We start from the raw sequence: 25,152 nt of genomic DNA on the forward strand, positions 1-25,152 counted from the left end.
GACAGGCTTTACTACATTTCATTTATTTTACAATTTAACTTAATCTAGACTGTTTAACTTTTCATACAAACTTAATTTTAAAAATAGTCACTTGCTATTTTACATACAAAAGGTTCAAAACAAATTCTTCACCTGGAGCGACTGTGGCTCTGCTCCCAGCGTGTGAGCGGGGCCGTGAGGACGGGGGCCATCGGCCGGTAGTGACCTCAGGTGGCCAAACACCCCCCAACCCCACGGCCCCGCTCCAGGCACGGCAGCTTTACTCAGGGTTCTGTTTTGTGTTTCAAGTTTTCCAATACAATTCCTCGTAAAATTTATTTCTGAGGGTGGAAAACCACTTTAGGACTGACTGTTCTTGTCACTTTGAGTGAAACGCAAAGGATTTCATTCCGCTCAGAACTTGAGAAGTGGCGACTCCACGTTTTCCTTGTCAGCCTCGGGGCTCAGCAGGATCAGAGGGGAAGCCAAGTCTATGAGCTGCAGGAGGGAAGCCACAGAGGTGAACGCAGCGTCCATGCCACCCCTTCCCGGCCCGCAGACCCCGAAGGACTGGTCCCCTGAAGACCAGGCTGCCTGCAGCCAGCTCCCCGCGGCTCGGCACCCAGCTGCTCAGTGAACCTGGCTCAGGCCCAGTGGAAAGGCACCTTGGCCATCGTGTGTAAGCAGCTGGAGGGAGAAGACACCAAGTTCCTCAGCCGTTTCTGCTTGCGTGGCGCACGTGAAGCACCCGGGGGCCCTGGCCCTGGGAGGGCTCCCGGGTGGCTTCCTGCTCGCGACTTGGCAAACTGTGCGCTCACACCGCTAACGGTGAGGCGAGCCAAGCCACGTCGCCCTCAGGAGCCCCAGTGGCCACTCTCCAGGGTCACCGGGACGTGCCTGGGGGAAGAGGAGACCCAACTGAGACCACCCAAGGCCGAAGCCAGCGAGGCCCCTGCCGCACCTCACCTGTCCCACCTCGTGGCAGGGCTTGGCCACAGCCCTCCTGTCGGCATCTGGGGTGTTTGTCAGGAGGTCGACCAGGGGCCCGCTTCCAGACCCCAAAGCCACGCTCGCCTCCGGCGTCTTGCAGAAGTCGATGAGCGGGAGGTCGCCCAGGGGTGTGGCTGCAGCCCGCAGGGTGACGCTAAGCTGATCCAGTTTGACATCCACGAGAGCCTAGGCAAGAAACAAGGCTGAAAGGCGATCCTAGCATCTTCTGTCAACCATCTTGGGAAGACAAGTGGGCTCTGCTTAGGTCCCACGTGACTGACAGTTTGGAAACCCAAGGAAGGAGGGCTGGGCTGGGCCCTGGTGGGGGGAGGGGCTGCAGTGGGCACCGATGGCCCTCCAGCCCGTCCGCTCCCCCCTGCCAGGGGCCAACACTGGAGCTCCCGCTCACCCACTCCCTGCTGCCCCGCTTCCCGTCTCCCACCCTTTGAAACCTGGCCATCTCCACGGTCGGAAACGGGAGACGCAGCTTTGGTCTCCTCCAGAGGTGGGAGGTCCTGACCCGTTCCCTTCGGTGCAGCTGGCACCAGAGGAGCCGGGGTCACAGGTGACATTCCGCGGTCACCCAGGGGGAGCCCAGGACAGCACAAGTCAACGCTGTCTGCTTCTCTCACCTCACTGGGTGTTGTAGCTTCAGGTGGCTGTGCTTCGTCCAGTGCTACTTCCGTGGTGATACTTTTTGAAAACATGAAATCACTCTTTTCTGGAGAAAAGTTAAGCGCCTGTGGCACAGCAGACGCAGGGGGAAAGCTCCCATCCGGGGACCAGCCTGAGGGCCCGGTGGCGGCCCTGCTGTCACCCTCTCTCACTGGCGCAGTTCTGCGGGAGGGAAAGAGGGCATCTCATCAGGACACTTCCGGGCGACGCTCGTTTGTTTGGCGGTGGCTCGGGGAGACTGTTTTTGGAGAAGCGTCGTCCCGTGAGGAGCAGCCAGCTCTGGTTCCTGCTCCTGCAGGACGACTGCACGGTCTCCGAGGTCCCTCTCAGCGCCAGCTACCAGTCTGGATCCCACGTGCCTATGTGATGCCTTTTTCCATAAGGTATTAAAGAGGAGGAACAAGCGAGGACCACGTGCAGGCATCCCGCCTCTGTCCACGCGCTGCGGCCACGTCCACCCTCCCGCCCGGGATGCCACCTCCTTGGAAGGCCTGGGCCCGCGGACAGGGCTGAATGCCCTGGTTACACACTCTGCAGCGGGGCCGTCCCCATCCACCTGTCACCCTGCAGATATGCTGCCCTGGTGTCTGTATTTCCTGTTAGACGGTGCAGGGAGACCCGGCCGGGCCGCCACTTCCCGCTGCATCTCCAGGCCCAGGACAGAGTCTGCCGCCTGGTGGGCCTCAGACACCCAATGACTCGGAACCGAATTACAGGAGGAAAGCAGCAGTTTCCGTAAATTAATACAGCGTCTTTTCTTTTTAATATTTTAAAGGCTTCATAATAATTTGAAAGAATTTTTCCCTCTGCTGACGCCTGCAAACCTACGACGCATATGAACAGAGCACTGTGACTGGCCACACGATGGGCCTGTGTCTTACTGTCTGGCGTCCCTTCTCCCCCACGTGACACACAGCCCAGCACTTTCTTTTTCTAGTCTTCTGTGTCCTCACAGAACTAAACAGACATGTACACGCCCGACACCCACTGCTGGCAGATCTGCGCACTAGCGCCCCCAGCCTTTCCCAATGCTCTCCCACAGGAGAGAATCGAGGCCTGATGCCGCACTGTGCCCATTCAGTCTCCTGCACAGACGAAGCAGGACCAGGGCCAGCGAGTGGGAGACAGGGCAGAGGCGGGTGGGCAGCATCTTTTCCCAGGAAGCCTGAGTGTGGCCACCCTGACTGAAACCCTCGAGGGCAAGGCTGGGGGCTCTCCCTGGAACCCGGCCACAAGGACGGCTCCTGAGTGCGCAGCTCTGCCCCAGGGCTCCTCCCTGTGGGAGACTCTGGTCTCCCCCCAAGGGTGTAACGAGGTCCAGGCATCCTCCCCGCCTGCTCAGGCCTCCGGCCTGGACCCGGGATGTGACGTCAGGAGAGAAACACAACCAAGGAGCAGGTGGCCGGCCTTCCCCGCAGAGACCCACCAACGGGAGGGCGTGCGGTGCGGCCAGGCTCCCCCACGGCTGCCGAGAAGCGGTGATGAACCAGTCTGGCTGCTTCCCGACCGTGATTTCCCAGCACGTGAGCGCTTGAGGTCTTATGAATCTGACACAGACTCAGTGCAGCCTTTAACTCTCACCTCACTGCAGACTTTTTCTGGGGCTCAGAAGAAAGTCGCCGAGCAGACACACGCAGGGGAGAAGCCAGAGCCCTGGGCACAGTTTTAGGGGTCGCCAGGGGCAGGCTGGAGAGTCGACGGCTGGCAGGCGTGGGCAGGGCTGACCTGCGCCCCCTGCTCACAGGGGTCCTCACGCTGTTTTCAAGGCTCTGCGATGCTGAGGACCATCTAGCAGGAGTGCTGTGAGCAACCCTAGAAACATGGAAGTCTTAAGCAGAACAAAAAATCTAACAATTCAGCCATGTGCTAACGCAGTAGAAAGTCCGTGGTTTCAATGTAGAAGATTCAAGCCAGCGAAGCCCATTACAGCCCTGTCCTCGGAGCAGGGGGTGTGGCCACCGACCCCCGGGAGCCCTGGCATGGGCTTCGGTTCCTCAGTGGGCCCATCTGAGGTTCTGATCCAGTGTGGCTGCACATCATGGGTGGTACCATGAAATGCTCCCCATGGGAGCTCATAGGGGTCTCAAAGTCACCTCTTGCTGGCGCTAAGTATTTCCACAAGGAAGTCCAGACCCAGGGCGGGCCCGGCCGGGCACGCGAGCTGACAAGCACTCTCCCTGTGTGCACCTGCTCCTGGGTCTAAGGCCCCTGAATCAGGTGTGAACACAGGTGAGTGACTCGGGGCACCGGATGCCTGTTTCCCACGCATCTCTCCTTCCCACCCTGGCGATACCTGCGGCTTCACCTGCCAGCGCATCCTGCCTCACTGTCAGTTTGTTTGGTTGTTGATAAAGGAGACAGGCCGAATAAAGTAAACGGTTATCTTATTAAATAAAATAAAGTCAAGGGCCTCCCGCCCACGTGGAGCCCATGGGAGGCCAGATGGCACACGTATCGTCCACCAAGGACAGTCCGCATGCTCAAGGAGAGTCTAAACGCAGACTAACATCCCCTGAGAGAGTCACCGCAGGAGCGGGGGCAGGAGGAGCTGTAAGCAAGCTGCCGCGCCCTGCAGACTTCCGGGACCTGCCCCACGCCCGTCACTGCTGAGCACTGGCAGCTCCACCACGAACTCCAGTGAAAATAAAGACAGATTTAACCAAATGTAAGCTTCACAGTAGCCCTGGCAGGTAGGAACCGTGTCCCTGTTGTACAGGCGAGAAGACCGAGGCACAGAGAGGTGAATCGAGGCCGCCAGTGGCCATCAGGTCTGGGTCTTGCTCTGAGCCGCTGTGCGAGGCGGGAAGGCGGCTCAGCATGGCTGATACTGTAAGGGAAGCGTCTGGCCCAAGCCCAGGAAGTGCCCCCCCAAGTTCACATACAAGGAAATGAAGGCCCGGAGCTGCGCAGAGTGGCAGACGGCCCAGGCTGGGCTGGGGCAGACCCGGGGTTAGGGCCCTGCTCCGGCGCTTGTCCTGCCCGCCGCACCCCAGCAAGGTCCAAAGCAGCGCTCCCACCCTGGCCACATGCTGGTGCCGGGACCCCAGCCTTGGGAACAGTGCTCCTGTGGGTCAGTGACCTCACTTTTGCCCCACCCCCAGCTGACGGGCCCAGGACTGAGCTGCACTGGGCTAGGGTCCCTCCACTGTGACAGCACTCAGAGCTGGGTTGGGGCCCGGTCACCAGAGGGCCAGACATATGGGGGAGCAGCCCACCCACCTCAGCAGGTGGCAGTAAAGGTGGCAGCAGGAAAGCAGTCAGGGGAGGGGCTGCCCTTCGTGTGAATGACTCCCAGGCAGGCACACGTGCGCACGCGTGTTTTCTTACTGTTTGCGGCACTGCTGTGCTGTGCTTGGTTCCATCCCCGCTGGACAGATGGGGAAACGCGGTCAGAACGGTAACCTGCACTAGATCTAGACCACACAGTGGCAGCACTGGGACTCAAACCGGAGTCTGAGTGGCTGAGCCAGGCCAGTGGTCTTCAAATGGGTGCACACGAGTCACCTGGGAGACCCTGCAGGCCCAGGGCTCCACCCCAGACCACTGATTGGAACCTCTGCGGGGGGCTGGGCGGTCTGGATGGAGAACTGCAGGTTCAGCCTGAGGACTGGCACTCACTGTAAAGCAATTATACTCCAATAAAGAAGTTAAAAAAAAAAAAAGAGGAAGCAGACCGACTCAGTACCTCCCCACCGACGTGCAGGACTGCGGCCTCTGCGCCCGACAGGACTTTGGTGTCGCACCGTCCAGGGGTTCACCTGAGACGAGAAGGGAAGTGACGGTCAGTCAGATGTGGGGCAGGTGACGCATCTGCCTTCACCAAACAGGCGGTCCTCCTCTAAGTGTCCCGTGTTCCCAAGATGCAGCGAAGACGGCACGTAAAGTAGACGAAGGCCAGACAAGCCGGAGGGAAAACCTTCCGGCCCTGGCGTGTGGGAAGGGACATGTCCTCCCTCCCCGGGGACCCACCAGGCAGGGCTGTGGTGCCCAACCAGCGGGTGCAGAGGAGGAAGAGTCCTGGTCTCCCCGTGAGCCCCGCCTGCAGAAGCGGCGCCAACACGGGGGGGTCCAGGCGGGCCCCACAGAGCCCGCCACCGCCTCGGCTCTCGGGAACCGGGAGGGCACGAGGTCATCTTAAGACGTGATGTTATTTATGTGCCGTCTGGCGGTTGATGAGCATTTCTGCGTGTGTGATCTCATCTGGTCACAAGGCAACGACCAGCGGGCTCAGAGGACTGAGCCCTGGGCTGCCATCCACGGGGACCAAGTCCCAGACTCACCCGGGGGCCCCCAAAGCCGCAGGTGCCAGGCCCCCTGGCAGCACCCTGCTGTGTTTTGGAAGCCAAGGGCAGAGGCCGACCCCAGCCCCAAAGGGGAAGGTGGCCCGGGTTTCCAAGAAGGCAGGAGAGGCCCAGGCCCTGCTCCTACGGGTACCTCCCCCCCGGCCTCCCATCTCAAACCAACCTGCACCTGCCCCCTCGCCCCGTCCTCCCTCTCTGCCCCCGATCCACGTCTCTGTGCCTCTTCACGGCAAATCTTCTCAAAAGAGCTGCCCGTATGTGCTTATCCTCATCTTCCACCTCCTGTTCTTTTCAAACGTTGATCAGATCAAAGTGACCCACACACCAAAAAAAAAACCGAAGAGATTCAAAATGGCAGGCTCCAGCCACACCTACCCTATTTCCACCTTGCTTGTTTCCTGAGGTGTTTACCTTCCATCTCTAAATTACATATCCTGCTACTTCCTCGTTTTTCAAAACCTTGAGATGTCATGATATGATCCCAGCTCCCTCACAGCCTCACGGCCCCGATCCATGCGGCCGCCTGCCCTCCAGGGTTTCCGTTTTGACAACTGAGTCTAACGGAGTACACAGCCCATCTTCTCGCAGTGCCCATCCATCCCGTACCTCAAGTTCGTAAGAACTGCCTCCAGGGACTTCCCCGGTGGCCCAGAGGGTAAGACTCCGCACTCCCAATGCAGGGGACCCGGGTTCGATCCCTGGTTGGGGGACTAGATCCTGCACGCATGGCACAACTAAGAAGTCCACACGGCACACCGAAGATCCCACGTGCCACAGCTAAGACCCGGAGCAGCCAAAACAAATAAATATTTTTTAGAAAAGGAAAAAAAAAACAAACAGAACTGCCTCCATCTCTTGCTGGTTTCTTGTTTGGGGGCCTGTGATGGAATGTCCTGCAAACTCTGTCTTTGGGAGCGTTTCCACGTGGCTGCCTCTTGGGCTCCAAGCCCACACGTTTCCTGGAGGTCTCTCTCCCAGACTGGGCTGCGCCCCTCACTCTCACCGCCTCCTGTGTTGGGTTCCCCCTTTTCAGGCCCCATAACTTCTTCTTTCCTGTTTCCTCCCTCATCCTAGTGGAAGACTCTTCAGGAGCTTCCAGAGAGTGCACAGGAGGGCAACTATTTTTGTGGAATTTTAGATTATTAAAGTGCCCTTATTATACCCCAGTCAACCAAGGCTTAGTCCAGGGCCCGAGTCCGAAGGGCCTGGAAATTACTTCCTCCCGGAGCTGCAGGTGCTCTTCCCTCCAAGTAGCTTCTGATCCACAGAGACACCTGCTGGTCCCCCCGGGTCTCCGTCCCTCGTGTGGTTCCTGGAAGCAGTCACGGTAAATGACACTCAGAACCAAGAGTGTTTTCAGAGAGTTGTACCCTAAAGGCTCTGCTGCAGGCTCTGTTCACACCGTCCCCATGGCTCCTCTGTGATGACAGCCAGGGTCACGCGGCAGCCAGAGTGAGCGGCCACTGCACGGGCAGAGCTGCACGTGCTCGACAGCAGGGTCGCGCCCACAGCCTTGCGGGCAGACTTCGTGGAACCACTCGGCCCAGGACGAACGATGAAAGGTGTGCCCGCTATGGACCTGATGTTGCGAAGCAACAGGAACAGCCTTGCGCAGCGAGCGTGCAGATGTCAGAAGGGCCGAGGGCTGAGGGCCCCGCCTGGGCAGCGGAGGGCAGGAGTCCTGTGGCTCCACACGGCTGACAGCCGGGTGGTGGGGGACCAGTCGGCAGCCAGGCAGCGGCAGCACCTCGGCCAGAGGCGTGTCGGGCTGCGGGCGTTTGGGAAGAGGAAGCAAACGCTGCTGACGCAGTCCACGGGCCCTGCGCCAGGGGCTGCCCCGAAGGCCCCGTCTGTCAGGGCGTCTGTGTCTGCAAACACACCAGGCTCTCCGCGGCGGAAAGCTAAACTTCACCTGCAGCTGAGGCTGCTCCTCTGAGGTCCAAGCTCACACCCGGCCCATGGAGCCCGCGGGCACTGCAGACTCCACGGGTCCACACTGGACAGCTAGTCTCCACCCCGAGCTGCTCTCCCTCCGGCCCTCCATCACCACGGTGCTCCTGCCAAAGCCTCGGGGTCACTCTGAGTCCCCAAGGCCACACTGCCTCCTGGTCTCCCAGAGCGTCCCCAGGTCGGAGCCCTTCTCACCTTTGCTGCCACCACCTCCGCGATCTCTTGTCTGGACCCCAGCCAGGCATGGGCATGGTCCTCCCTGCTCCCACTCTGGCCACAGGGCCTGTCTCTCCCTCTGCTGAGGGATCTGTCAAAGGTCATGTTCCTCCCTGCTCAGACCCTCGCAGGCACCCGCTCTCGCACGGGTATGCCGACGGCCACATCCACGCATGGCCCAGGCGAGCTTGCCTCTGACTGCCTCTCCGTCTCCGTCTCTTCTTACCCTTCTCCTCGCTCACTAACGGGGCTGAGGTTGCTGGTTTTGATCAGTATCTGCTCCCCTCTTCTTAGAAAGACATTTTAGCTGAGTGTAGGAAAGACCCCATACCTTAGCATCGCCTGCAGGTAAGTATGGTCACGTGACTAAGTCCTGAGCAATGACTTCCACAGAAGGAAGTGGCATGTGCAACCTCCAGTAAGTATCCTTGGTAGGTAAGGCTTTGTTCTTCACCTATTTCACCTTTCCTGCTGGTAGGTGTGAGGGCTGGAGCTGGTGCAGCCATACTAGATGATGAGGAAGAGAAGCTAACCATGGCAAAACAAGATGGAAGAGGCCCGGACCCCTAACACAACGAGAGCCATAGCAGCTCTGGAAAATTTACGTAGACTTTCAAGTGAGAGGGAACTAAACATCTATCTTGATGAAAACCAATGCTATTCTGGGCTTGTAGCAGAACCTAACCCTAACTTAACTACACATCCCTACCACTCCAGCCTTCGTTCTGTTTTCAGAACTCGTCCAGCATCTTTCTGCCTCAGGACCTTTGCACTTGCCGTTTCCCGCCTGGACCGTTCTCCCTCTGGCTCTTCTAATGGCTGCCTTCTCCTCATGGTTCAGATCTCAGCTCAGTGTCACCTCTTGAGGGAGCCTGCACTGGCCATCTAAGCTTAAAGCACCGCTCTATCTAAATTCTTCCCCATCCTCTTTTATTCACTTATGATCTGAAAGTATACTTATTTGACATTTCTTATCTTTTACTCTTAATATGTACGTTCCACGAGTAGGATATCTGTCTTACCATTACATCCCTTATACCTAAAAGAGTGTCCAGCACTGGACAACACTCCAAAGAACGGCTCATTCTTACATAAGCAGTAACTCAAGTGAGGTTGTCACGTGTTAAAGGCCACCTGTACTGGACAGTGAAGCTGACAACTTCAAAACATTCAAGCCACGAGAAGGTATGTGTTTGAGAGAGGAGGCCAGAGGTGTGCTCCCCCTTCATCAGCTCCATGCAACTCCTTGCATTATACACATATATCAGATTAATTCACCTTGACCAAATGCCCCGCCTACTACTTGCCAGACACCATGCAGGGCTTTCTGCCTGGTAGCGCTGCCAGGATGCCGGGGCAGGTGGGGAGAGCCCAAGGAGGCTGGAACTGGAGGGGCAGAGTACTACAGAGGAGGGAGCTACAGAGAGAGAAGGAGCTCTAGAAACCTGAGAGGGACCCCGAGTCCTCACTGCATAGAGAGCAGCAGCACGCACATGGGGCAGGACTCCCAAAGAGACAAGAACCACCACTAGGAACACTGCCAGCATCACGCAGGGCTGCGAAACACACCAACTGGCCAGAGTGGACACCTCGTGGACACAGCACACTCAGGAGAGGCTCAGAAAGGCCACACGTTAGTTGCAGGGCTAAACCATCCCAAGAGTAAAGGCCAAGACCTGCCCCATCAAAGCTCTAAAAGAAGCCCCGAAAGGATCAAGTTCTCCTGAAATTTAACTGCCTGCCAAAGTAAAATTCAACTTCTTAAGGAAAGACAACAAAGTCCGGACATACAAAAATATAAGATTTATGATGTCTAGCAGACAATAAAAAGTTATTGGGACGAATTGGGAGCCTGGGATTGACATATATATACTATTGATACTATGTATAAGATAGACAACTAATGAGAACCTACTGTATAGCACAGGGAACTCTACTCAGTGCTCTGAGGTGACCTAAATGAGAAGGAAATCCAAAAAAAAGAGAGGGGATATGTGTATACGTATAGCTGATTGACTTTGCTATACAGTACAAACTAATACAATATTGTAAAGCAACTATACTCCAATTAAAAAAAAATCTTTTTAAAGGTAAATCTATAAACATTAAAAAAAAATTATTAAGCATGTGAAGAAGCAGGAAAATGTGACCATAACCAGGAAAAAATTAGTCGATAAAAACACACCCAAAATGATGGGGAAGATGGAATCAGAAGAAACAGACTTTAGAACAACCATTATAAATATGTTCAAGAATTCAAAGGAAAACATAAAGACCATGAGGACAAAAATGGGGAAACTATAATGTCAGAAATGAAAATTTAACTGGACGGGCTCAAGGGCAGATTAGACACACTGCAGAAAAAGCTGTGTACACATGGGGACGAGACGGTAGAAACTATCAGAACTGAACCACAAGACAAGAGGCTGGGGTGGTGCGGGGAAAACAAAGCTTCGGTGACCTAAACGACAACATACAGAAGCCTACAACACAGGTAACTAGAGTGCCAGGAAATGAGGGGAAGCAAGAAAAAATACTTGGAGGAATAACGGACACATTTTTTTCAGATTTGATTAAAAATATGAACCCACAGATCAAAGTAGCTCAAGAACCCCCAAGCAGGACAAACACAAAGAAAACCATTGAAAACACCTAATAATCGACACGCTGGAAATAACAGGAGAAAATCTTAAGAGCAGCCATGCGACAATGACGTGTTACATAGAGGGCAGGAATATAATATAAGGTAAGAAGTTCACTGAATTATCCAACACAAAGAAAATTAGAAGACATATATAAAGTGCTTTAAGTAAAACGAAAGCAAAGAAACCACCATCACCAAAACCAACAATTTTTTAAATTTTAAATATAATTCGTTCAATATTTTTAAAACACATTAAAAAATAAATAAAAATAAAAAAATAAAAACACATTAAAGTTCATCTATTACTTACCAGTAGAACACTCGGGAATTTTAAACTGATTTGTAGCGGTGGGCATAACCTTCGCCTTGGAATTCAGACAGGAGTCGCGCCTTCTTGTACTCCCGGTCTTATTCATCTGAGAAGATTGTGACAAACTGAGATGAGAGTTCAGCCCGGGGCCTCCCTGTCCTGGACTCTGGGGTTGGGTGAGAGCTGCTCTGGTGGGCGCCCTGGGCTGCTCCACTGTCGACTCAGCAACTCCGGGCCTCTGGCTCTGCCTGCAGGACATGGCTGCAGGGCCCGGCTGCAGACACAGCCGTGGCAGGACAAGTCCCGCTCTGCCCGACTGGCTGGTGTTGGACTGGGAACTGTCCGCAGGAATGCTTGGACGTTCCCTTGGCTTCCCTGGAAGAGGAGACACAAAATCTGGTTATCACTCGAGCCAATGTTACTTTTAAATTATGAAGTTATTTCTCTCTCTCTGACACACACACACACAAGATATGCTAATCTACCTTAGACTATTTTCAAATGAGGAAAATTACTTATTTCTATCATGGTGATTTCCATATTAAAAAAATATGACATATGAACAATATTCTGTATGTCCATCAGGCAACATCCTCAAACACGGGACAACCCAGATGGCTCGTGGCTTAGCTGAATGTAGTCTCAGGCGCCAATTCTGGACACAATTACCAAGATGCATATAAGGATACGTAAGTTCAAGCTCTCCTATCTTCATTGATCATGTCGACAGCAGAAAACTACCCTAGCTGAACAGGTGAAAATGGATGGTCTAGACACATGCCCCACCTGGCCAGCCAGGGAGGTGGGGAGGAAACATGAAGAGAAGACAGTCCTCACTGGTCGGTTCCTTTAAATTACAAGGAAGTTAGGTCATATCAATTATGAGCGTTACTTAAATCAGCATAGTAGATAAACTAGGGTGAAAATACTCAGCTGCCAGTATACGCAACACAGAGCTCAATCTGGTAAAAGGTTCTTAAGAGAAATTTAAGAGAAGGACTGAAGCCACAGCTCATGTTACACCGTGTTGACAGTTTCACAATGCTCTCCCCATCACACTGTGGAATCTGACCCTGGTGATTCTGCTACGCACAGCATAGAAATATACACTCACCAGAAGCCTCCCCTCAATCCGTCTCAACCTTTCCCAGAGGCAGGACCAGAAATCGTAAACAAAAACGGTGCTGATGCCCAGAACCATTACAGCAAAACAGACCTCACAGCACCTAATGTAATGGAACTTTTTTTCACTGGACACATGCCACATGCGAGACACAGGAATGAGACTTTACGTGGTTCTTCTAAGGCCCACAAGGACACCGCCAGGGAGGTGTCATCCCCTCAGTTTGTAAAGATACAGGAACAACTTAAGTTCTCTTAACCACCAACTAACAGGATTCCAAATCAGATGAGTCTCATCCAGGAGTTTAGACTTCTCACATTTTGTATACAAAATGCACACCATGCTGCCTAGCCTATGGTCAGAGTCTACACAGCCAATATAATCTGAAGAGAGTTTCGTCCTAAAGAGCAGGAAGTCGATGCCTGTCCCCGTAGCCTCCTAGGGTTTCTCCCCTACCGCTAGATGGCACCCTTGGCTTGCAAAGATTAAAAAGGAGCTTGAATTTAAACAGGTTTGGGAGTACAGATTTAAATACACACACCGGAGTTACAGGGGTCCTGTGCCCTAGACTACCTGGAACAGCCCTACTTTAAAGAAATCTGTGTCTAATCACATGACTGCGGCCGGCCTCAGCGTCCTTCCAGGTCCGCTGGCACCAGGAGAGCGTGCCCACTTTGTGACTGCTTATCCTACCCTGAACCAGGACTGCCCATCAGAGGAGGACAGGGACCCCAACAGTCTCCCCTGCCCCAGACCACAGCAAGCCTTCCAGAACCTTCTGCTAAGTGGTTCTGTGACAAGTCTGGCAGGAATGGACAGCGCTCAGGGCCGGCCTTACCTTTGCCAGCCGCTGGAGAAGCACACACGCTGGCACTCACTCCCGAGACGGACCCTGAGGAGGACTTTCTTGCAAGACTGCCAGCACATCCAGGTGGCTTTAACATGGTTTTCTTCAGCCCAAACTAAAACAAAGACTTCATTACTACCCATGGCTTATTACTGCAAAAGTGGGGTTTTTAAATGGCTTTTAATAGTTTACAAATTGTCTTGAATTTAAGGAAGAAAAAGGTCAAGCAGTACTTCCCACGGAGTGGCCAACAGAGCCCTGCATGAGGAACACCTGGCAGCCTGCTTACGGCAGATCTGGGGCCTGGACCCTGGCCTATGGAGTCAACAGCTGCAAGGCCCAGCACTGGGCAGCCTTAACGAGTACCACCAGTGACGTGGCACTTTTCACAAGCACACACAGCTCAACGCTGGAAAATAAACAGCAAAGATGTGGATGGTAGTCCCCATGCCTGTGAGGGGCTGCAGTTTTCAGAGCACCGACGTTCCATCTCCTCAGTGCACGGACGCAGTGAGGGAGACCCTGTGCTCAGAGAGGCTGACGTTCCTCAGTCCATTCGGCTCCCCGGGGGCAGAGGCCGGCCCCTCACGCATGCCAGGCCTGTGTGCCCTGCATTTCACCAAGCTGCCTCTCCTGTCTTCAACCGGGTCTTATTTTCAACCTCCCTAACCTTGATTTTAATCAAGACGCATCCCACGTGGGGGACTTCCCTGGCGGTCCAGAGGTTAAGACTCTGCGCTCCCACTGCAGGGGGCCTGGGTTCAATCCCTGGTCGGGGAACTAAGATCCCACATGCCGCATGGCGCGGCCTGAAAAAAAAAAAAAAGACACGTCCCCTGTATACAAAGCGTCCCCTTACTCCCTTCGACCACAGGCCAAAGCCCCCCTCGGCACTGGCCAACCCACCTTGTTTGGAACAGGGAGCGACCGCTTGCCTTGGACCGTGTGGTTTCCACCAGCTGGCAAGCTAGCGATGTCCCGGGCGGCACATGGCTTGTCAGGGGGCACGCTGCTGTGGGAATCCTTTTCATTTAGGATTTTCATCCTGGAAGGACCAGCTGGTTTCTCTTTCATGGGCTGAAAAATTGTAAATTGAAACGTGAGAACTACTTAGTCTTTCACAATGTACAGATACACGAAGGCTTCAGTTAAAGCAACTGCAGCCACCATCCATCTCCCAACACATGGTCCTCAATTCATCACCTGGATGGGGCTTCCCTGGTGGCGCGGTGGTTAAGAATCCACCTGCTAACGCAGGGGACACGGGTTCAAGCCCTGGTCCGGGAAGATCCCACATGCCGTGGAGCAACTAAGTCCATGTGCCACAACTACTGAGCCTGCGCTCTAGAGCCCGCGAGCCACAACTACTGAGCCCTCGTGCCACAACGACTGAAGCCCGCGTGCCCAGAGCCCGTGCTCCGCAACAAGAGAAGCCACTGCAGTGAGAAGCCCACGCACTGCAACCAAGAGTAGCCCCTGCTCGCTGCAACTAGAGAAGACCCGCGCGCAGCAACGATGACCCAACGCAGCCAAAAAAATAATAATACAATAATAAATAAAATTCATCACCTGGATGGAAAGGAATATGGCGGTTCACTTCCTCCGCCAAATTACCAGACAGAATGGTGATGGAGCTGGCTTCCTCACTGAACACAGGGCGAAATAATACCAAGACAGACCATTAATAGGAGGAGCTCTTCTAGACTGCCTCCTCAGGCAGGATTCATATTTAAGGGTGATAATGAGGAAACTGGTTCCAGTTACATAAAGTTTAAAATGCTGTACAGAACGGTATCATTCATTAAATGGTCATGCCCTCCACCAGAGGGGCTGCTTAACTGCAATAAATCTTCATCTAGGACTGAGCAGAGTCCAACAGAGAACAAATTCCTGACATTCAGGTACAAGGGCATTCATGGAACAAATCCACGCTTACATAAGTAACCCCTCACACGAAGACTTCATAAGAAGCAAAAGCAGCTCATAAAGCAGGAACTTTCTCTTTCCTTTACACCATTTTTAAAATTGAGATAGACTTCCCGTAACATAAAATTCACCATTTTAAAGTGTGCACTTCTGTGGTTTTTATACTCTGTGCTGTGCAGCCACTTACAATGTAACTTTAGGTCATTTTTGTTGCTCCTAAAAGAAACTCGTGACCATTAGCGGTCACTGCGCATTCCTCCAACCTCCCAGCCCAGACAACCACAGATATACTGTCTCTAGAACATGACCTGCCTATTACGGTCACTTCCTGTACATGAGATCATACGACATGGGACCTTCTGCGTCTGGCTTCTTTCACTGACCTAGTTCCCCAGGGTCATCTGTATGTAGCATGTGTAAGTCCTCCATTTCTTCATGGCTAAAAATATTCCACGTACAGAGAGACCACATTTCCCTTATCCGTTCATCAGCTGATGGGCATCTGGGTTGGTACTGATTTTGGGTTATTATGAATGCTGCTGCTATGAACATTGCTACACAGGTTTTTGCGTGGACATACATTTTCAATTTTCTTGAGAATATGCCAAAGTGTGGAAATTGCTGGGTCATGTGATAACTCTATGTTTAACTTTTCCAGGAACTGCCAAGCCAAACTGTTTCCACAGTGGCCGCACCACTGCACAGTCCCATGAGCGACGTACATCCTCACCAACACTTGTTTTTTCTCCTAACTATGGCCATCCTGGCAGCTGCCTTGCAAAGACACTTCTAAATAGTACAACCCAGTGGTCCAGCTGTGTCTAGAGGCGATCCTCACTGGGGTGACCTGTGTCAGTGAGTCACTCTGGATGTGAATGACTCTCCCCACAGAAACAATGTGGGGAGTGATGGGGGTGCCCAAGTGAGCTCAAACGCTGCCTAGGGGTCCAACTAACACCTCACTGACCAAAAACTCAGCTCTCTGGCAATAGAGCACTACTTAGGACCAGGAAAATAAAAGGACCCAGAAGAAGCAAAATTATACCCCAACTCCCTGTCCTTCCTGAGTCCACGTGTTACACACAGAACCACGTTGCTTTCATTCTAGAAACATCATTTCAGAAATTTACATCCAAATGATTTCCAGGAAGAGGAGTTTGCATGATTAAAGGAGCAGTCTCAGCCCTGGGGAAGCAATGGTCGCACGCCTCGTTGGTGCAGGGCTCTGCATGCCAGACCCACTTTCAGCTTGGTTCAATGCTGGGTTCTGATAGTAGGGAGTCGTGTGGTTCCGGAAATGTGCTCGTAGAGGGAAGCGATTTTCTAGGCCCTTGCTGGGTGTTCTGCATCGACCTAAACCTGCTAACAACTCCACAAAGCATCATTCCTCTCTCACTGGCTCAGAGAGCTAAAGCCTGTTGCCGAGGGCAGCGGAGCGGGGAAAGGGCGCAGGGCAGGCTCCAAGCTGCTTCTCCCGGAAGCAAACCCAGGAGGCGGCTGTAATCTGACACCCACCCTCTGCTGCCCCAGAGCCCTCCCACAAGAGCCGCTCGGACCCCCGCTTCCCAGAGATGGCTGGCCGCACCCCACTGCCCCCTCCCAAGGCAGTGCATCCACTCGTGCCTGGGAGGGAACAATCTAAACTCAGTCATGGTTAAGGAGGGAGACCAATGGCCATTCCCAGAGGGGGGATTTTTGGAAGAAGTTGCTTGTTAACGCACATAAAATCCCTAACGGGTGGAATGCCCAGTGCTGTAACAAAACAGAAGGCAAGATCTCAAACAGAATTGAGGAGGAGGTGTTTTTAAGTCACCACAGCAGCGAGGCAGCCCCGCCCATGGGCCCCAAGCCCCGCCCACGCGCCCCAAGCCCCGCTCCCCGCGCCACTGGCACTGCTGCTCCTGGACTTCCCACGCCTGCGCTTCGGAGCCTCAGAGCAGCTGCGTTCCCAGGTTCCTCCCCACAACAGTTTCTGTTCTAGGGCACAAACCAAGCGGGCTCAGAAGCACGGCAGCGGCTGGCTCCCCAGATAAATGTGCTGCTGGGGGTCGTGGCTACCTTCTCCAGGGCTGAGGGAATGCTTTTTCCTCTAATAGACGAGGCTCGCGGCAGCAGCAATTTGCTGGTGACCTTTTTCTGAGTGCCAGCCTGGTCCGGAGGGTGAGCAGCGCCTGGGTCCACTGGCAAAGAGGAGCACGAGGCGTGCGGTGGCCCCGGCGTCTGGGGGCGGCTCGCCTGCGCAGGAGCAGCCAGCAGGGCCGCACCCGAGGGGGGCTGGGAGCCCCAGAGCGGCGGTCCCCTCGAGGGGCTGTCCGGCAGGTGGTACGTCTCCCTCTTCAGTGACTTGGGGCTTTTCTTCGCTTCATTTTCCCTCTCAAAGAGGTGTATTTTTAGTTTTGATTCCTGTATGAATCCTTCCACTGCCTGGCTCCCGGGGCCTTTGGGCGTGGCAGCTGGGGCCGCCTTGGCTTTGCTGTTGCTTTGTATCTGCAAGGCCAGTAAGTGAGCTTCTTTATAAACTTCCACAAACTTTTCCCCAGTCAGAGGACTCCAAGATGCTGGCAGAGGAGGCTCTTCCGGAATCTGATGATTTAATTCTAAGCCGGCAGCAATACATCTTTCTTTATGGCCAACAGGTCCAAGGAAGACTTCATCATCTTCATCATCTTCATTGGCACTATTTTATCAGAAAAGGATTATTAATAACACGGGCATTTAAATGAAAGATTAACTGAACGTGGTTATACAAAGGCCAGGGAAGAAAACTCATTTGTTTACCTTGAAGAAGACAATGAGAGATCAAAGTCAAACTTTTCATCAGCCAAAAGAAGAGTATCTGGGGAGGAGAAAGTCAGTCGTTACTTTAGGGATGGGCTGCTAACGAGAAAACATCACCATAGTCTCTACAGCTGTCAAAACTAGTTTGAAATCTCACTTCCAAAAGTGTGACATCATTATTTTAATAGCCACATTTTCTTAAGGGGCATTAGATTATCTTATTTTTTCCATTTCCTTTTAAAAGCAGCATCAGCCATTCTGTGTTTGCTGAGCTGCCTCCAAAGCCTAAGTCCTTATTTTTCAGCCTTTATTTTAAAGATATAATCGAAAATGCATTCGCCGAGTCACTGGAATAGCTTTGCAAGACTAGGTAAGTCGTTTTCTGGTATAGAACAGTTTCAGAAGACCAGCTGCCTCAGCTCCCCTAGAATTAAATTCCCCATTTACGGAGTGCACCTAGTCCTCTTTCAGAAGCAAATTCAGCGTTACTCAAGCGCACGGCAGGGCTCCATGCATACCTGTCGACTGTCGCCTCTCCTTGGAGCTCATCCTGAGCGCCCAGATAAAACTGCTCCCCGTGCCCTGTCCACCACAGCGCCTTCCCCAGCCCTGCGTGTCCACGAGTCTCCACTGACAGACCACGGGCTCTGGGGCAGCGGGTCCCTCGGCTGGGACGGCCGCTCGCTCCTCCAGCTTCACACCCCACTCCACTCCTGTCCTCCCCTAGGGCTCCCGCAGCCCCCGGCCAGACCTCTGCCTTAGCACCCCTATCCTGTAAATGTCTCTCACCAACCAGGCTGTAAGCTCCTCCAGGACAGCAAATGCCTGCTAACTCTCCCAAACTCCCCAATGTCCAGCTAAGGGCCCGGACTCAGCAAACATTTATCAAAATGCAATAAACTGCTATTTCAATACTATAAACTTCAGATACCACTTTCACAAATCTTACTTTATTTGATCCTAATAAACAATGCACCATGCTTATCAAAACCATAAAATTTTTAAATATACTGATAGCCTAATTAGGTCCTACTTAGTCAATTCAATTAATCCTAACTACCTAATCAAGGAAAAGCTAGAAAGCACAATTGCACAGAAGAAATAAAGAGAAATAAAGAGATTAAAAGATTCATAAGCTAGTTTGCTCAACTCTGTGCACATAAACCTAAGAACTTGGCTGACAGAGATAATGTTCTAGGAAATAGAATATTTTTTGTATTTAAATGATTAAAATCGATTTATTTACAAACCTGACTCCAAAAGAAAGAAAAAAAAATCTTAATAGTTCAATTATCACAAAATAACTGGAGAAACTTATTGAAGAGCCATTCTTCCCAAAAAAGCACAAGTCCTAGACAGTTTCGCAGGATGATTCTATCAAACCTTTCAAGAATACGTCATTCCAAAACCATTTATACTGCTCCAAAGGACAGGAAAAAAGAAGCCTTCCAGACTGCATCTATGAAGCAAGCACAACCGTACCAAAAACCTACCAAGTTTGCTCTAGAAAGAAAACTAAGGACTTGGCTTGCATCAACATAAAAACCCTAAATAGGCATATTTGCAAACAGAACCCAGCAACACATTAAGAGTCGATGATGATGCCTCTATCATGACCAAGCGAGGTTCTGCCAGGACCTCAGGACTGCAGGACAGTTTAGTTTCACACAGTCTAGTAGCATGATCACATTACTAGACCTAAGTGGGAAGCCAGGGTCACCTCCACATACACTGACAAGGCACATGACAAAACGCAACGTACATTGTTGACTTTAAAAGAACTACAAAGAAAGTAACAGACATATTTTATCATATAAGGAAGTACCCATTTCAACCCAAAAGCCAAAATTAGATTTAATGGGATACCATCAGAAGCATTCCTCCTAAAGCCAGGAGCAAATACATATTATCAGTTAGCATAGATTAACTTATGCTGAAGTAACAAACAATCGCCAAATCTCAAGTGGCTTATAGCAGCAAAGCTGTATTTCTCACTCAAACTGTCTGCCAGGGCCCCATGCCATGTCCCCCTCACTCCAGAACCCAGGCTGACGGAGCCTCCACCATCGGAAGCGCTGCTGGTCTTCATGGCAGAAGAAAGGGAAATGGCAAATTCCACCTTGGGTCTAAAAGACCTACAAGTGACACATAACATTCCCCTTTCACTGGACATCTGAGGCAAATCCAACTTGAAGTGGGCAGGGAAGTACAATTCTACCATGTATCCAAGAGGAAAAAAAAAAAAAAGCAGAAATACTGATGAACAGCACTACTGACTACCATCTACACATAAATTAACCAGCAAGCCCACATCGGGCTTAATGGAAAACTAAAGAAGAAGTTTCTTTAATGCTGGCAGCGTGGCAAGGCCATCTACGGTCACAATTCTTCATTATTGTGGATGCATTAACCAACACGATTAGACAAAGGAAAGAATTTGGAGGTTAAAATTACCACAATGCCCAGATGCTATGATTACAGACACAAGAAAAATCAAGAAAATCAACTAAAAACTATTATAAATTGTAAACGGATAAAAGCACATGGCTGACTAAATTATTACACAACAATCAACAGCTTTCAGGACATCCCTGGTGGTCCAGTGTTTAAGACTCCGCACTCCCAATGCAGGCGGCACGGATTTGATCCCTTGTCGGGGAGCTAAGATCCCACATGCTGCACGGCACAGCCACAAAAAACAAACAAACAAACAACACCTTTCACATCTAAAAAGAACGGAAGATACAGTGGAAGAAAAGACCTCATTAGGAAATGCAAAACACCTAAGAACAAACCTAACAAGAAATATGCAACATGGATATAAAAAAAAGCTTAGTATATCATAAAGGTAACATATCAAATAAAAGGGGAAAGCGGATGATTCAATTAATGGTATTGAGATAAACTTGATAACCTTTTTTGGGGGGGAAATATATGTATCTGAAGTTTGATCCATACCTCATACCATACCAGAACAAATTCCAAATAAGTCAAAGACTTAACTGAAAAAATGAAACCCTAAGGGAACAAGAAACCATGGGGAAATCACTTTATAACCTGGTGTGCAGAGGTCTAACTATGATACCAAACTGGAAGCCATAAAACAAAAAGTTGACAGTCCAATATATTAATAATTTAACATCTCTGCATGGCAGAAATCACCATGAGCAAAGTTAAAAGAAACAAGCAGGGAAAAGAACACGTGCAGCTCACGTCACAAAGGGCCAACTGGTGAACAGTGCTGTAAGGAAACAACTAAGGCAGAACAGAAGAACAGACAAAGGATATGAACAGAGGAAATTTACGGGAGATAAAATGACATGTTCTTAAATATATGACCAGAAGTCCGGCCGCACTCAAAAATAAGAGTAATGAAAAATCCTGAGATTCCGGAGATTCCACTTTTCATTTATAAGACTGTTAAAAATCGAAAAGTTTGATCTGTAAGTTACTACAGCTCTACAGAGGGTAACCTGGCAGTATCTACTAAGTAAGAAATGCACATACACTTTGACCCAGAAGTCTACCGCTGTCAAGTATCCCCTATTATTATTATTTTTTTTGGCTGCGCTGCACGGCTTGTGAGATCTTAGTTCCCCGACCAGGGATTGAACCCGGGCCCTCAGCAGTGAAAGCGCCAGAGTCCTAACTACTGGACCGCCAGGGAATTCCCCCCATGTTATTTATTGCAGCAGCATTTGTTACAGCAAGACACCAGACACAAACTAAATGTTCCCGGATAGCAGACAGGAGTACAGCACAGCCCCACAGCGGAATGGAACACTACTTAGGCTCCAAAAAAAAAAAGTAACACTTCATATATTGATATACAAAGATCATCAGGATAAATTAGGTGCAAAAACCAAGATGCAGAACAGAGCTCTATCTGCTACAGAACAGGGGGACTCAATGACACATACTGCCTTGGCCTTGCACAAGTTAGGTCTGGACCGCCCAGGAGACCAATGACATCAGTGGCCTTTGGAGGTGGTAACTGGCAGCTGAGGGATAAAAAGGAGCTGGAGACGTACATTTCACGTTTTACGTGTCTGAACCTAGGAAGTCATTTTTACAGGTCACTGCTACAGACTTCCATCTGTCTGCTGTGGAGAAAGGAATCCCGGACCGGGAGTCAGGGGAAAAGCCTTCTACACCAGGCTCCGCGACTGGCTCCGAGTGACCTGGGCTGGCTGCCTTGTCCATTCTGCAAACTCGGGCCATGTGCTCCCCTGGGAGTGCACTGTCCAGTGGGCACACTAAGTGAAAGGCAGTGTGGTGAGGGGCCAACGTGGAGGTGGGGACACCTCTGAGCAAGTGGCCAGTGGCAGGAGGAGGTGGAAACATAGGTAGGATCAGAGCCCGGACAGCGTCCAAGCCATGACAGGCTTTTACTTTATCCAAAGTGGGACAGGAGCTATTGAAGGGTTTTAAGCAGAAGAGAGATATGCTCTAACTTTTATGTTTAAAAGGTTACCCTGGGGGCTGTGTACAGTGTATCAGAAAAGAAGCAGGTAGTATCTACTAAAATTACAGTGCACACACTGGAAATTACAGTGCACACCCTGCAAAATATACAAGTAGGTAGGGACTTCCCTGGTGGCACAGTAGTTAAGACTCCACGCTCCCGGTGCAGGGGGCCCTGGTTTGATCCCTGGTCAGGGAACTAGATCCCACATGCCGCAACTAAGAGTTCACATGCTGCAACTAAGGAGCCCATGTGCCACAACCAAGAAGCTGGTGAGCTGCAACTAAGGAGGCTGTCTGCCGCAACTAAGACCCAGCACAACCAAATAAATAAATAAATATTAAAGAATAAAATAAAATAAAACACTTATGAATAAATATTAAAAAAACAAAAAAGTAGGTGGAGGTGAGTTAACATGGCTGAGACCAAGGTGGTGGCATGTGGGTGGAACTGGAAAGAGGTAGATGGATCCAAGCTCTATGGTGGAAATGACAATAACTGATGATTGAACGAATGTGGCAGCTTCACAACTTACACAGCTGGGTGAATGGAGAGGCAATTTACTTCCATTGGAAAGACAAAGAGCCTGCTAAGAACGGGGTGGGAGCCAGGTACCTGCTGAGTTAAGAGGTGGGAGACATTTACGTGAAGATGCCAAGTACAAGGGCAGGTGAACACACAAGGCCAGAGCTCAGAGGAGAGGCTGCGCTCAAGACAAAATGTGGGCACCACCAGAAAGGAGAATGGATTTAAAGCCGTGGGACTGTCTGAGAACCTGTGCGGGGAAGTACAAAGAGACCCCAGACCAGGTCCCGGAGAGAGGAAGAGAAGTCTGCAAAGAGATGGAAGTACACCAGCCAGGGAGGCAGGAGGAAAACCAAGATGCCTCAGAAGCCAAGCAAGGAAAGTTTCCGGAAGGAGAAAAGGTCCAAGGTTACTGAGAGGACAGAAAAATGAGAGCAGATTTGGCAACACGGATGTCCTCAGCGACGGATAAAGGCAGCTTGAGTGGAGTGTCGGGGCACAGGGGGTTGGCAGAGGTTGAAGGATGTGAAAAAAATAGTGAAGATTCTTGAAGTCTGGCTCTGAATGAGGCACACGGCAGTGGAGAGGGAGCGGAGGATATGGGACAAGTCAGATAATGGGACCTATCTGCACGTCGATGATGAACGTGAGTTAATGGACAGGCAAAAAAGTAAGGATGCGAAGGGAGGGTGACAGAGGGCTGAAGGCCTCAGGAAGCAGCAACGGGGGATTCAGCGGGCACGTGGAAGGGCCTCAGAAGGGGGGATAGGAGAGGAAGGGGGAGAAGACTGCAGCGGCAAATACTGTTCTAGATCCGATGAAGCAGCACCGATGACTGGCATCCTCTAGGATGGTTTCTGCAGAATGGAGCAGTTAAGGATACAGGGAGACCCAGTCTACTCGCATGGGTGTTGCGAAGAACAAAGGATAAAGGACGTCAGCACGCTTTAGCAGAAGAGGGCGTGGCCCTTAACTCATTCTGTGAGTCTGCTGTCACCTCCACACTCAAACCTGACAGGAACAGAACAAGACAGCAAAGTTACAGACCAGGCTCACTCACTAACGTGGTGGCCAAGAGCCTGAACAAGTCTCGGCCAACAGAAACCAGCAACAAGCAAAAAAAAAAAAAAAAAAAAAGGCAACCTCAAATCCAATTCCACAGATATCCGAGTGCCTATCAAGTGTCAGGCACTGAGGACACTGCAGTAAACAAAACCGACAAGAATCTCTGCTGTGACAGAAATTAAACCTGGGGGGTAAAGGGAACGCAGAACAGCGGAAAATAAAGAAGTTAGAGGGATGCAAACTCCTTGAAGACAGGCACCAGGAGTTCAACGGGTGCAGAGCACGGGATGAGCAGTGAATAAATAAAGGAGTTCTCGCAGGACCTGCATCTTCCCTGAGCTCCCCGAACCAACAGCGCTGTAGTCACAGGGACGTACCATCCTTCTTGGGAACCTCCATCCCCGCTTCTCGGGCCAGGCTGGCTGAAGGCACGTCGCTGCCGTCCCCTCCTTGCGCGGCGAGGGCTGTCAGAAGTCACTGCTGGGACCAGAGGCAAGAAGGTGAGCGGGTGTCAGAGCCCAGGTCCCGGGTTCCTCCAGCCCCAGGGAAGCCCCGCAGCGTGGGCCGCTGCAGCTCGGACTAGGCAGAGGGGGCTGGCGGCCGCGGCGGGTCAGGGAGGGACGAGGAGGCCGGTAGAGGCCACCTGAGCCGCAGCCCGAGGCCCTCCGCGACGCACACCCCGGGCTCGCACGCCTCCGGGCCGGGAGCTCTGGGGCGGCGCCGTCCAAGAGAGGCCTGAACGGCCCGGACCCAGACCCGGACAACCGAACTCCTGGGCTGGACTGCTGGGGGCTTTGGTTTGCCCCCAGGGCGACCCCGTCCTCGCCGCACCGCGCAAGGGGACCCCGCGGCCCCCCCGGGCCGAGCCCCTGCCGCGCCCGAGTCCCCCAGGATCCCCGGCCCGAGCCGCCCGCCACGCCTGAGCACCCCGATGGTGCCCCTCACCCAGAGCTGCCGCGACGCTCCGGCCGACGCGCCTCCGTCCCGGGTTTAAACGCGCCGCGGCGCGCTGCGGACTGCTCATTGGCCGGTTTGAAAGGCCGCGGCGCCCGATGCATCCTGGGGTTTGTAGTCGGAGTCACGGAAGAGGAGCGCGGCGCGCGTGCGCACTGCTTCCAAGCTCTTTGCTTGCCCGAGGTCCGCCCCGGACCTGCGGTGATCCCGCAGCGTGGGGCAGGGTTCCCTAGAGCTCGCGTGGTGTCGCCGCAGTCTCGGCATCAGGACAGCTACACGTTGCAAGGGACATGGTTCTGATCCCAGCTCTTCATCCCTAAGTAAAAATCAAATTCCTATCGTAGGGTGTTGACGTGGCGACCAAACAGAATAGGTGCATCTACCTGCTTTGTAAAGCGTTACGG

At 52.1% G+C, this 25,152-nt stretch overlaps 1 protein-coding gene across 5 annotated transcripts; it reads right to left on the minus strand.

The window, feature by feature from the left end:
- On the minus strand, positions 1–24,884 carry GTSE1 (G2 and S-phase expressed 1). Of its 5 annotated transcripts, none has more exons than XM_019933138.3 (12): positions 24,740–24,873; positions 24,172–24,274; positions 17,740–17,797; positions 17,020–17,638; positions 13,942–14,112; positions 13,027–13,150; positions 11,066–11,440; positions 5,330–5,402; positions 3,226–3,456; positions 1,602–1,806; positions 946–1,155; positions 1–477 (listed from the first exon to the last, which is right to left on the minus strand). In XM_019933138.3, the coding sequence occupies exons 2-12, from the start codon at positions 24,191–24,193 to the stop codon at positions 394–396; spliced, it is 2,172 nt and encodes a 723-aa protein (XP_019788697.2). In that variant the 5' UTR covers positions 24,194–24,274; positions 24,740–24,873; the 3' UTR covers positions 1–393. The 5 variants fall into 5 exon arrangements, with proteins under 5 accessions (XP_019788697.2, XP_033721730.1, XP_073644151.1 ...); XM_033865839.2 differs by having other exon boundaries at positions 24,172–24,271; positions 24,740–24,793; XM_073788050.1 differs by lacking the exon at positions 17,740–17,797 and having other exon boundaries at positions 955–1,155; positions 24,740–24,884.
- Positions 24,885–25,152: the final 268 nt, after the last annotated feature.

This window comes from Tursiops truncatus, chromosome 11 (genome assembly GCF_011762595.2).
Source record: "Tursiops truncatus isolate mTurTru1 chromosome 11, mTurTru1.mat.Y, whole genome shotgun sequence".
NCBI classification, from domain to species: domain Eukaryota; kingdom Metazoa; phylum Chordata; class Mammalia; order Artiodactyla; family Delphinidae; genus Tursiops; species Tursiops truncatus.

Coding starts and splice junctions, on each gene's coding strand:
- GTSE1 (XM_073788048.1), bottom strand. CDS start 24,818: ATGAGCAGTCCGCAGCGCGCCGCGGCGCGTTTAAACCCGGGACGGAGG. Junction 14,113..17,019: donor TTCCCTCAGCCCTGGAGAAG/GTAGCCACGACC, acceptor ACAATTTTTCAG/CCCATGAAAGAGAAACCAGC. Junction 13,151..13,941: donor CGCTCCCTGTTCCAAACAAG/GTGGGTTGGCCA, acceptor TCTTTGTTTTAG/TTTGGGCTGAAGAAAACCAT.